Genomic DNA, 13929 nt, shown 5'->3' on the forward strand with positions numbered 1-13929 from the left:
CTGCCTTCAGATGTCTTCGGAAAGTTGTGTAGTTGTTTATCTGTTTGACTTCTTGTCTCCAGTACCTGAAGACCATGAGATGTTCAAAACCATACAAGAAAGTAATAGGCAACCCATGCTTTCTGCCCTCACAATCGACCTCCCTGAGTGAAGGTTTCCTTTCCAGCTGTTGCAATGAATATCCCACTAGCAGGCCTGTCTTCTTTGAAGAATCTGAAGAGAAACAGGACAAAAGTCTTCAAGCAGGAATGAAGAATCTGTGACCTTCCAGACATTGTTGGACTACAGCTTGCATCATTCCTGACCATTGGCCATGGTAGCTGGGGCTGATGGAAGAGTCCAGCAACTTCTGGAGAGTCACAGGTTTAAAGATATCCAGACTATGGGGTTTGAGCTCAGACTCAAAGCAGTGGAGAATGTATGACCTCAGGCATGAAATAACAGCTCAGTGAGCTCCAGTTTTATTAATGTACAAAATAAAGTTTGATTGGTAATCTCAACCCCCTCTCTGACTGAGAGAGAAAACTGTACAAAGTAAGTCTTGCAGAAATAGCTCAGGAATTATTAGAGTATAGAAATGTTGAACACTAATGCTTGTTTGTTTCTAATGTGACTTCCGCAGACCTCAGCAACTGAGAAATTGTGTACTTTTAAAAATCCCAATGGCAAAATTAATAGTCTTCCTAACATTTCCTCTTTGAGCAGTGATTTTGCTAGTGCATATGAGCTGTGTGGGAGAGCAGAAGCTGTGCATCTCTTCACAGGGGAAATATGGAAACCACTTTTTGGCCATAACAGGGAAGCCTGGAGAATTGGAAGTACATGCCTCCGGTGATGCCTTTTTTCCACCACTTATCCGCAAAAGCTCCAAATGCAAATGAGAACTTGCAGTTTAGACAATGGGTGACTATAACAAATGCAATGTACTCACTGGGAGCTAATACCTCTCAACTGTATTTGTTCAGGTAAGTCTTTAAAAAGCTAATTAAAATTTTTGCTAATTGGTTTTGGTTTTTTCTTTTCATTTTTCTCCTCCAGGAAATCTGTTGTCCAACTGGACTTAGCCAATACAAAAAAGGCTCTCATTGTACCTGCTTTTGAGACCCTCCGCTATCGCCTCTCTTTTCCCAAGTCAAAAGCAGAGCTGTTGTCTATGTTGGACATGGGGACCCTCTTCACATTCAGGTACTGCATGCAGCTTTTTAAAAACAACACCCAGCCACTCACCCACAGTCAGGGAATATAAAAGTTTGTGAAAACTCACTCCCACGCTTTATGGCAGGGGTGGGGAGCCTGTGACCCTCCCTAGTTCAACTACAAGGCCTATACTTTATTATCATTGGCTATGCTGGCTGGAGGCTATAGCTTCCCCACCCTTTATATTGCTTCATCTCAACCACCAAAACTCATCCCTTTTTCTGCAATATAGGAGGTTCTCCAGACAAGGGAGTCCATAACAATTGCACAATGACCCCTGGGAATGCCTTTGTATTTTTCTTGTTCAAACTTGGTGCAAACTTGGTAAGACTGTGAAGATCACTCAGCCTTAGTGATTTCAGTGGAGTACCGGTATATACAGAATGAGATGTACACAAGCATGAAAGGTCCAAGCCATATGGAGCTGCATAAATTGTACTGAATATGGAGCTTTAGCATTTGCCAGCACTGTTCCTTGCCAGTTAGGTTGATACAAAATCTCATACTTCCGTCATTTAAAAATGGACGTTTTGCCTGGTTTGCATTACTGGGACCAGGCAATGGGATGAGTTAGTCTCTCCCAGCTGTGCCTGCCTGGGAATTTAGGACAACAGCAACAAAGGCTGGAGTATCAGGGAGGGGAGAGTGCTGTCATCCTTGGGAATTCTGTAGCCCTCTCCAGGCCTCTGAGCCAGGTGGGCACTGATTTGGAGTGTGTGTATCTTATGTTTGTCACTTGGGGCAAATGTGGAATGCTATCACCAATTTGTGTACCACCCACCCCACTATCCTGAAGCCTCCCATCCAGAGTTTTTGCAGGTGGCCTTGGCCTTGGTGTTGAGGACTCCCAAGTTGATCGCTCAGGGAGACTTCAACATCTGCTTGGGACTGCTCAGGACTCGGGGCATTAAATTCTTTAAAACATAAATTCTTTAAATAGTTCCTCTGGCAAAAGCACAATGATTAAGTGTCCTCTTTTGATGGTTCCTGTTGAGTCCTACATAAAAGACCTAGAACATTCTTGACCCCTTATGAGTAGGGTGTGTGTTTTCTAACCCATTTTTGATGATGGGGCCTTTTCAAGCCTTGCCGACATACACGAGGGCTTCCTGGTCTTAGTGTTCAGTGGAGTGCTCCCATTCCACAGAGCTTCGTCTTCAAACACTTAACAAGTCCAAACTGAACAGTTGACGAATGTGAGGAGTAAGATTGTGTGTTGATACAAAATAACATAAAAGGTAAAGGGACCCCTGACCATTAGGTCCAGTCGTGGCCGACTCTGGGGTTGCGGCACTCATCTCGCTTTATTGGCCGAGGGAGCCAGCGTACAGCTTCTGGGTCATGTGGTCAGCATGACTAAGCCACTTCTGGCGAACCAGAGCAGTGCAAGGAAATGCCGTTTACCTTCCCACCAGAGTGGTACCTATTTATCTACTTGCACTTTGATGTGCTTTCGAACTGCGGGGATTCAAACTGCCGACCTTCTGATCAGCAACTCCTAGGCTCTGTGGTTAAACCCACAGTGCCACCCGTGTCCCACAAAAGAACATAGTATGTGCCCAAAATACTCTTGCCTCTTCTGTTTCCTAAATTGTGTAATAATTTAACAGATTTTTTTGTGTGTGTAATTAGGAAAATAACTGAATCTTTGCTAGCTAAAAAGAAATCTACTGGGAAATAAAACCTCTAAGTGTTGACCTCACTTTTATGATCCCTCATCAATCAAATTTTCCACTTGCATAGCATTTATTTTCCCATTAGGGGCTTGCCTCTTTTTTCTAATTAACAACAGAGAACAAAGGTGGGCTGGGCTTCTGTGCTATTACCATCATTGCACAGTTAGTTCTCCCACTTTTATTGGCCTGTCTAATTCTTCCAAGTTCTATTCACCCACACCCACCCTGCCCGAAAAGCAGCTGACAATTTCCACCTCTATTTTCAGGTTGGCTTAATAAGTCATTAGCAGCCATTGAGGCCAAGTTGATGAGGGAGGGCTTCCGTGACAATGATTGCTGATCATGCCTGCAGCATCCCAAACCCTCTCACCAAGTGCTAGATTGCAATCTTTCCCTCAGTGAAATTGCTTTTGTCACCTCTTTCCCAAATTCATGACCTTTCCTGCCTTTGGGCAGCAGAGAAATATAAAGTACTTCTCCCTTGTAAATTCCTCCCCACCCTTTCAGTCCACTTCTCAGCAAATTCTGTGGTTGCCTGGCTATTCTAAGAATTTCATAACTGGAGATTAATGTATGACTCCATTCTGCCTTTTGTACCAAGCCATTCATATTAAAAGTGACCAGCTCCCTTGCGGCAGGAAGAGTCAAGCTATTAAGCTTTGGCCTGCTAAAGGGGACATCCAGGTGGTTAGGCTTTTCAGCACAATGAAAGTCCAGCCAAGTGTGTTGCTGCTGCTTCTAATTCCACATACTAAGTTGCTACCAAACTACATGCATCACCTTCATGCTGGGGTGGCACATTCTCCCTTTTCCATGGTTACAAGAGCATCAGTGCTATTTATGCTGTTGAAGGAGTTGTAACTGTGCTATCTGGGGCTATCTGGGGCTAAGACACCTGGAGAGGCACTGTAGAGTGTTTTCTTATTATTCAACACACTCCCTCATCCCAGGGAGCTTATGTACTAAGCAGAGTCTTTTGTTCTGATTCTCATGGACTGTCCATGGACTCAGCTATACAACTGCTAATAAAGCATTTTAAGTGTGTTGTAAAGTGCATTATACAAATGTGACACTAGATGGCAATTATGAGCTATGGCAAATTCAATATATATGTTTTTAAAACTTTTTTTTAAAGCATTTTCACGTTTTTTAATATGTGTGTATATTCCACCCATGTCTGTTAGGCTTACATGAGCAATACATCAAAAGGCCCTGGTTGAGGCTCCCTTCTTTGCATAGCTGCAACCACTGGATTATTCAGTTCACAGTGGTTTATTAGGGACAGGGTGCGACGTCATACTCTGTTTCACACTGAACTCAATCAGGCAATTTCCTTGTTGGGGCACTGGTGAGGTGTGACTTGTCAGCCCCTCAAGCTTCTCCCTACTTTGGCTCAGCTGCAATTCCAGTCTGGAATTCTCTGCCCCTTCCCTTCCTCCTCCGTTTAAGGTACTTTGAAGGCCCACTGTCAGCAGCTGTGCCTCTCCCCAGCTGTTCCTTATCTGCTTTATAAAGTCACACGCACAGGGGAGAATTGGATGTCTTGTCTTGCTGCAGGCTTGTTGACGAGGGCCATGATCCTGCATCCTTTCAGGGAGGAAAAGCAGAGGGCCGTGGGTCATTGCTTGCTGGTCCTCCATGATGTCCAAAGCTTCATGTGTGACCACTCCATATAGATGAAAATTGTAGTCCCAGAAAACAAGAAAGCAATTTTTCCTGTCATATTTTTCCAATATTTCACACCCATAAAAAAGCATCTCCATGAACCATCTCCATGAAAAGGCAAGGACAATGATTTTTAGTGCACAGATTCTGGATATCTTCTGGAAAATGTCTAGATGGTTTGGGATCCATACAACTAGGAGTTTGCTTTGTTGTAATTTGTTGTTGCTGTTTCTTCAGTTCCTAGCAAAACATGGCTTTAGCAGAACCTGCTGCTACAAAGATGCAACTCATCTGTGCTTACTCACTAGCTAGTTCTGTGGAACATGCAAAATATCCCAAGGATTCCTAGGTTAAGCCAAATCTCCATGTCAAGCCCAACATTTTCAGAGAGTTTGTGGGTGAACTGAGATGTCTGACAGGAACATGTCAAGTTGACTTGACTGCACTGGTTCTTATGATAAACATTTGAGCGCACTGTAATACATGCTGGCTGTGATGTAATTATTTCTTGGTTTAATCAATAATCATGTGGCGAGGGCCCATGTCAGTGATTTCAGGAAAGGCACAAGTGCAAGAGAAAATTATTGATTGTTGTCTTAATAGGGTGAGCTCAAGCTGTGCTTGAATAGGCCTTGCTGTGACGTGAATAAGATTAAGAAAATATAAAAGGATGCCTTCCTGTAAATTGAATTGATTGTCTTAGATGGAATTGTGTAGATGGCACATAGCAACAAAATGAGAACTGTGATGGCACTGAAAGTATTTATCAAGGCTTTGTTTAATGTGTTTATCGATCTGAATTTCTGTCATGATATCAAAGAAGTGCCACTTCAGAATTCTGCATGCCTTGGAAACAAGCCGCAGAATGAAAAACAAGCCCTTATCATCACTAGGAACAATATGTTAGCTCATTTTCAGTTGCTTTATCTCAAAGTCAACATCTCATAGCTATGTTCCAGGACTGGAACTACTTTAAAATACGGAAGTGAAGTGTCATAGTTCAAGAATGCTCCCCTAGTCAGTCATGGTTTGCCTTTTGCTCATTAGAACCATGTGCTTGATGCTATAGCCCTAATGTCCATGTTTCCAGCTATTGCATGTAAGGTCAATGTAAGGTAGTTTCCAGCATTTGCCCCATTTCAGTGAATTGTCTGACAAATGATTTTACATCTGTTCAAGGTATCATGTCTGGACTAAAGGGCATGCACCAACCAATTTTGCCAAGTGGCGAACAGCCACCACACCATATCGAGTTGAATGGGAAGCAGATTTTGAGCCATATGTCGTGGTAAGGCAGGACTGTCCAGAGTATGACCGAAGATTTGTCGGATTTGGCTGGAACAAAGTTGCCCACATCATGGAATTGGATGCACAGGTGAGGAGGAAATCTTTGCTCCAATATGGCATGTATGTGCAGGCAGTTTAAAAGAGGCCTGCTCCTCTCCAGGTTGTAGTACAAACTGTTGATCAGGGGTGGGGAAGCCGTGGCCCTCCAGATGTTGTTGAATTCCAACTCTCATTGGCTCCAGCCAGCATTGCTAATGCTCAAGGATGTTGGGAGTTGCAGTCCAGGAATATTCGTGGGGCCACAAGTTTCCCATTGCTGTTACTAAAGGAACATTCTTGCTTAGAATTCACTGGAAATAAGAGATGTGAGCTTTACATAAGCTGTCACAGCTAAAAGGTAGCTAATCATCATTGTTGACAGGAGACACATTACAATCTCTCCTTATCACTTGTTCCTGTTGGGTGCTAGTCCTAATGCAACTGTGCTCAGAGATGTTGTGTGAAGATACACCACCTCAGTTGCTTTAAGACTACCTATCAGATCGCTTCTGAACTTTTGGTTTACTGCAAGTCTGAATTTGTTCTCCTTGTTCTATTCTGCCATTAGGATGTGTGAGGAGCTCTTCTGTTAGGGGGAGACATTCAGACCCCATAATAAGGTAGCCTGAAGTCAATGCCGTCCAGCAACAAATACATCATGTCCATCTGCTGACCATGTAGCATAGCTCTTTGCCATTAAGAATAATGCTGCACTAAATTTTCATCTTAATTCTCTTTACAGTGTAAAAGTTGTTATTTGGGGAGAGGAATTAACCTCCCGCCAAAATAAAAAAAGAAAGAGGCACCCTCCACACAAACAAAAATTGTTTTTTTTGTGCCAAGCAGTGCATAGTGCAGACAGTCACTCCCCGCCTCCCACTTGCCCAAAAAAGCAGGGGGGTTGGGTTAAACCATACATGTTCCAAGTCACCTTATTTAAATTTGCACCTAGCATTTTAAAGCTGGAGGTCAGATCCACAAGCAACATCTGTGTTTCTCTCATGGCAAAGCAGTTTGCCAAGCTAGGTCAGGGATAGTTTTCATGATTGCTTCTCTTTTTACTGCTATTTGCTTTTTACTGCTTAAGCTCCCGAAGCCAGTGAAGAGGGAGACTGGGAAATCCCACACGGGAATTTCTTAAGTTGCAATGTAAAGAATGGTGGGTTCCAAAAAGCCAACCTGGTTCTCCACCAAACACTGCAAGGTGACAAATGTTTACTTTTGCTAATGCTGCCCTTGGTTATCAGGTCCTGAAATCAGTCTGGCCCCTATAAACCCCAGGCCTGGTTTTATGATTTATTTTACTTCCCTTCCCACTTGCTATTCCTCAGCAGTTTCAGATCTCTGCCAGCCTGGGTGATTGTTATCAGAGAAGGTCAATTTTGATCTTGCCTGTAAATATGTCATCTTGTTCCATAATCTGTCAATCTATAAGGCCCTGTGCTTTGCTAACTGACCTATTATTAAATACAGGAGAACTTCCTTTACCTAAGCATCCTTCTTGTCAAAATTCACCCTCCTAATGTTGACATGTAACAGCCTTGTTCAAGGAGTCTTTGTCTTGGATGGCAATTTGGTCATTTAGTCAGCGAGGGCACATCTTCTGTTTAATCACAGCATATTTGAAAGTTTGTTTCTGGAGTCACATGGCAACCTTGGAGCTTCCACTCTACATTCTATGCCCATACCTGGGAAAAGTAGCAGGAACACAGAAAGATGTATTCTACTAAGTCAGGCCCCACTAGTCAATCTAGTTTAGTACTGTCTATACGAGTTGACCGTGGCTCTCTAGGCTTCTGATATTAACAATGAGGGGATTTTGCATGTACCTTTTTTGCTCTACCACTGAACTATAGTTCAGGAAGCTTTTTGGAGAAAACTACTGCTCTAGGACAACAGAGAAATTGAAAACCTTCCACATGGGGTTAACCATCTCCTTTTTGCAGCTACCTGGATTTGCCAAACTCTGTCTACTCACTTTTTATAGACAACTCTGACAGTGTTGTTCTCGGCCTACTTACTGTGTTCCTGATTTTCTCTGTTGTATTGATTTCCTCCAGACCTACTTTATGCAATTTCCCCACAACTGCATATTCAGCCTGTTCAGTGTAAGCTAGCATCACATTACTGGTTGTTGTTTTTTTCAAGACTACTGTGCCTTTAATTAGAAACTTCCTCTTTGTGGCTTCTGTCTATAATTGTTTCCAGTTCAGTGTGGTGTGTTATTGTTGATGAAATCCCTTTTCATTGTCCTTTAATTAGTGAATTCTAGTTCCTGCTGAGGCAGCAAATTACTGATCTGCCCTCACTGTCACCTTTCTTCTTATTATTATGAAAGGAGGCTATTTTGCTTTTTTTAAAAGGAAAGAAAAATGAGATAAAACCTATACTTAAAGTCCCCCATTTGAGTTCAAGAACCAATTAAAGGTCTGGTTACGGACAATTCATCCCTAATGCCATGTCTCTTGAACAGAAAGGAATTAGATTAGGAATAAGGAACCTGTGGTCTTCCAGATATTGCTGGACTCTTAACTCCATTTGTCCCTGCCAGTATTGCCAATGGTCAGAGATATTGGGAGCTGTAGTCCAACAATATCTGGAGAACCACAAGCTCCCCATCCGTGAATTAAAGGCAGAAGTTGCAAGAACAAAGCTTCTAACTGAAGTTGTGAGGAACTTTTGCTGATTGGCATATGCATTACAAAAAGGCCTTGGCCATGGAAATGGACAACGCCAGGTAATATAACACTGTATTAAATGCTTTGAAGATGCACTTATAATTTTTCTTCCGGTGGATTGCAGGAAAGCAACACTTCAGCAGCTCTAAAAGACTCTTGTGTAGAAGTATCCATAGTCTAAATCGGCCAGGAACAGGCAGATTCTTTTGCCTTTGAATAGGCTCCAAAATTGTCAATGGGTTTAAGCCTGAGATTCCTAAGATATAAGGTGTGGGGTTTTTTTATCATGGAATAGCTTTCTTCTTGCCATAAGATATATAAGCAATGGAGAGAAATAACTGCTCCTAGAGAGGATGGGGTTGATGAGGTGTAACAGCAACACTGCTGAATAAAGAGGATGGATGAAAGGGCAGCCGAGGAGGATGTTGATGACAGTTAAAGCCCATAGCCCTCATGCAGGAGGAGACATTAATCTTCTTAAAGGCTGCAAAATTCTCCAGCGGAGCTGGGAATAAGTAGATCTGACTGTAAACTAACATATATGTGTATAATAAATTCGTCATTAAAAGAAAACGAACATTGATTAAGCATATGGATTCACCTTTGCCATGTGCAATGTATCCAGACCAAATACTACAAAGACATTACTTCTCATTTTTAACACCAGAACTAATAGTGCAGGGTGGGGAAGCTGTGGCCCTCCAGAAATTGCTGGACTACAACTCCCATCATCCCTGGCCATTGGCCATACTGGCTGCGATTGATGGTAGCTGAAGTCCAACTACAGCTGGAAGGATACAGGCTCCCTCTCTTCAGTCTACTGTGATGTATGAATAATATTTGGATGCACATTTTAAGGGAGGATTTACACGTTATTTTGTAGTGATCAACATTAATCCTGGGGTTGCCGGAGCAGAACAAGTGTGATGGGGAAAGGGGTTATGCCTTTTTCTGAATTTCTGTGATAAGTGAGGAACCCCCCTCCTAAGAATTCTATAATGTTATGCTAGTACTGTTTCACTAGGAGGCTGGCACATTTGATGTAGACACAGATTTCAGACCCTTCCACCCAGACCCTGCAATAAATGCAGAGCAATTAATCTGGAGGTTCAGTTCTCTGTGGAGAAGAGGCTTTTGTGAGCAGCTCCGGTGGCCCTGGGTTGCAAAGCTGTAATTCTTTGAAATAGCAGCCCTGAGTGACTTGAGCAGCATTTCAGCTGTCATTCTTTAGTGATGGCAAAATCCCGAGATTTAATGCCCCATGTCTTTGGATGCAGCTCAGAAATGTGCTGCCTCCTACTTAAGTACCAAAAACAGAGAAGAAATGGGCAGAACTTAATAGTTTTATTCTGGCATTCGCTAAGATTCCAAAACTGGAATTCCCACGTTTGCAATTTTATGCGGTCACAATGCTAGCTATTTGAAAACCGTACTTTGCAAATCAGGTACCAGGCTTGTGAAAGTGCATTTCCTCCTTCCTCTCTTTCAACCCTTCCTTTGTCAGGCTTCACCTTAGTTTTACATCAGCATACATAGTGTAACTACACATCCTCATCTGCATGTGTAAACAGGTGTGCACTTGTATCCAATCCACATGGTTTTTGAAGTTATTAACTGAGACTCATGGTGTGGATAGGGGCAAATTATACTTATCCAAAAGGGGTTTAGCAACCAGACAACAGACAAGAGCTACACGGGGGAAATATGCAAGTATATTATAAAAATATTAATTAATTCCAAAAACAGCATCTAGTATTTAGTTAAATCTGAGGGGCAGATATTATTAGTATTAGTATTAAGCATAATAAAAACATAATAAAAAGCATACTGACAGAGCAGCCTAATATGAGTTGCAGGATTTTGTGCAGCTATGGTATGAACTTGTTTTTATTGCAGAATATGTGCAGCCCAGCATATCATAACTAGTTTATAGAGTCTTGATTAAGATGGGAATCCTGATCAGTCAATCCGCATGCTTAAATTGGGAGCAGATATAATGCTAAACCAGGGGTAGTCAACCTTTTTATCCCTACTGCCCACTAATGCATCTTTATTGATGGTAAAATTTCCTTACCGCCCACCAGTGCTTGATGGTAGGAGGATTCAGCTTGTGCCGTAGAACCCCCTACTGCCCACCTAGAATCCTGAAACACCCACTAGTGGGCGGTAAGGACCAGGCTGACAACCCCTATGCTAAACTAAAGTAAAACCTGCATTGCATCTGTAATAAAACAGCCTGCTGAATCGGGAGGTTTCTGTTTTCACGGTGGCCAACCAGATGCCTATAGGAAGCCCACAAGCAGGAACTGAGTGCAACTGCACACTCTCCCCTCCTGGTATCCATACAGTAGCGGAAGAGCCTAGCCATCATTGTTATTAGCCATGGATAGCCTTCTCCTCTATGAATCTAAGTTTCTTTTAAAGCCATCCAAGTTGGTGGCCACCACTGTGTCTTTTGGGAGCGGATTCCATAATTTAATCATATGCTGTGTGAAGAAGTGCTCCGTTTTGTCTGTCCTGAATCTTCCAACGTTCAGCTTCAGGGCAGCTGCGCTACTGAAGACCCTGGTGTGTGTGCGTGTGTGTGTTTATGTGTCAGGATAGGAAGCGAGGAACGAAGAGGGTTATTTCAGAGACCTTGGCTATAATGCTCACTCTTAATCCATGGGACGGTCACCTCCAGGCTTGATTATTGTAACTCGCTCTACGCAGGGCTGCCCTTGAAGCTGACCTAGAAACTCCAGCGGATGCAGAATGCCACAGTGAGGATCCTTACGGGGTCCTTGCCGCGGGATCACATTCATCCAGTGCTTTACCAACTGCACTGGCTGCCAGTGGAGTACAGGGTCAGGTTTAAGGTGCTGGTTTTGACCTTTAAAGCCCTATGCGGCCTAGGACCCACGTACCTACGGGACCGCCTCTCCTGGTATGCCCCGCGGAGGACCTTAAGATCCACAAATGACAACATTTTGGAGGTCCCATGTCACAAGGTGGTTAGATTGGTCTCAACTAGGGCCAGGGCCTTTTCAGTACTGGCCCCGACTTGGTGGAACGCTCTGTCACAAGAGACTAGGGCCCTGCGGGACTTGACATCTTTCCTCAGGGCCTGCAAGACAGAGCTGTTCCACTTGGCCTTTGGTTTGGACTCAGTCTGACCCTTATGTTTCCCTACCCTTATGGTTTTGATCTATGGGCTACTTTTAAAATGAGGCTGCATTTTAAATTGCATTTTAACCTGTATTTTAAATTGGGTCCTGCCCCATTATGTTTTTACTGTAATTTTACTGGTGTTAGCTGTCCTGAGCCTGGCTCTAGCCAGGGAGGGCACAGTATAAATAAACTTTATTATTATTACTACTACTATTATTATTATGTCTGTGTTCTCAGGAGTATGAATTCACGGTGCTGCCCAACGCCTACATGATCCACATGCCGCATGCTCCCAGCTTTGACATCACCAAATTCCGCTCAAACAAGCAATACCGTATCTGTCTCAAGACCCTCAAGGAAGAGTTCCAGCAGGATATGTCACGTCGCTATGGCTTTGCAGCGCTGAAATATCTCACGGCAGAGAACAACAGCTAGCACCACTTGGACTGCTGTGGGAAACAGAGACTGAAAGGAGGAGCCATTGAATGTGTGCGGCCCAGTCTTTTAGCCTGGAACTGAGAGACACCTTTGTTTTGGGGATTTGTTTTTTTTAAAAAAAAGAAAAACGCATCAAGCAGTTCTAACCATAGAGATTTGGAACAAGATCTCTCCAGACTGTGCTCATGAGCTGCCACCTACCCGCCTCTCTAAGGCCTTTAGTGGGTAAATGTGCAGAGAACAGCAGTGCCTGCATCTATGGGCAGCACCCAGGGTGGCAGGAACAGTGGAGGGAGTGGGCATTTGTTCTTAAAATCGCACAGCAAAAAAACAAAAACGATCTTCTTTGAAATATAGGCTTTCATGTTGCTATTTAATAATTCCACATTTTTTAAAAATATGTAAAGGAAGATCTTCAGGTCACTGTCCGGTGAATTAAAACAAAATGGGGGGGAAGTCCCTTCTAGAAACTGAATTTGCATCTGTAAAACAGCTGTTGTCTACCCACAGAAGAATGCTATAGAGCAGGATGAACCAAATTCTGCCTGTCAGATGAAGGGGAGCTATATCTAACATAACAGGATTTGTGGTTTATTATATATTGAATATACGCAGTATTACTGTGTAAGCATTTCTGTGGCATCACACAGACATTTTTCTCTAATGCTGCAACGATGGACTCTCCTCCAGCTCCTCACTGCTGCCACCTACTCTGGCCATCTACCTTCCTTTCAATCCAAATTGCACCCTTTTGCACTCCATGTTCATCTCCAGCTCTGGCCATTCATGCCGGAAGGTCTGTGCTTTTACCGCACTGTTTAAGCTCTGCTTCCACTTGAGAGCTTTTTCATGCGCCTTTCATGAAACAAGTGGCCAAAGTGGATTTCTGACTACCATTGGTGGGGTGGGGTTATTTTTCAAAAAAGAAGAAGTTTAAGTATTAGTGTTGGCATACATACAAGTCATTTTTTAATTATTATTATTAGGGAAAAATCACAGACCATTGGCTCTTCCACAGCACACCTGCTTGCAAAAAAGACTGTACCTTTGGCTGTAAGTGGACGTTGTCACGGAACAAGCAAGTTTAGCTTCAGTAGCCATGGGGCGCTACAGACTCTTGAGAGATTGCTTCAGTAAAGGAGTTTATTAGGAGCTAAAAGGAAATAGCTCCCCATTTGAGGTAGGGAGAAGCAGGAGATATTGACGGCTTTTGTTTGGATGGAAACTGATTCAATTCACAGCCACTATTACATATAGGAATACTTGGTGAGGGTAGGCAAGGAGTGCGAACAAGCAACACATAGAAACACACACGAAAGCAGACACTGGACATTTTGTTATTATTATTATTTTCGTTATTTCTTTGGAATTAATGTTGTGTTTACATGGATGGAGGAGATGAGGATTAATGCACTACCCTTACTTGGGGCTACTTGTATTTGGTTGCAATGTTATTGAGAGAGCAGAATTTGAATAAATGAGAAACATGTCTTTCTTCCTTCCCCTGACAATGCAAAAGGTCTTGCTACCACTCACCTACCCTATACAAGTCACTGTGTTTTGATGGTTTGCTTTATGGGCTAGTTGTTTGACTACTGCCAGGTATGCCCTCCTGACTTCTTCATTGCCCTATGTGAGTTCTCCCATCTGTTGTTTTAAGTTAATTGAGTGTGTGGTGGTATTTTATGTCCCATGCTTCAGAGGCTAATGAGTGACAGCTACATCATAAAAAAAGCAAGCAAAATTGCAGCTCCTGATCAAGAAACTGGAAGAGTTCCCTGTTTGCAAGAGACAAATAC

The 13929-nt window shown here is 42.9% G+C and overlaps 1 protein-coding gene across 1 annotated transcript in view; it reads left to right on the forward strand.

Annotated features, from left to right (window-relative positions):
• LARGE1 (LARGE xylosyl- and glucuronyltransferase 1) overlaps positions 1-13621 on the forward strand; it is a 319140-nt gene extending 305519 nt beyond the window's left edge. Inside the window, exons 13-15 of the mRNA XM_053407478.1 lie at positions 1039-1185; positions 5718-5913; positions 11930-13621. Of these exons, the coding sequence (XP_053263453.1) occupies positions 1039-1185; positions 5718-5913; positions 11930-12127 (541 nt within the window). The 3' untranslated portion in view covers positions 12128-13621. The remainder of the gene's footprint in view (positions 1-1038; positions 1186-5717; positions 5914-11929) is intronic.
• The last annotated feature ends 308 nt before the right edge of the window (positions 13622-13929 follow it).

Source organism: Podarcis raffonei, chromosome 10, assembly GCF_027172205.1.
Source record: "Podarcis raffonei isolate rPodRaf1 chromosome 10, rPodRaf1.pri, whole genome shotgun sequence".
Taxonomy (NCBI): Eukaryota; Metazoa; Chordata; class Lepidosauria; order Squamata; family Lacertidae; genus Podarcis; species Podarcis raffonei.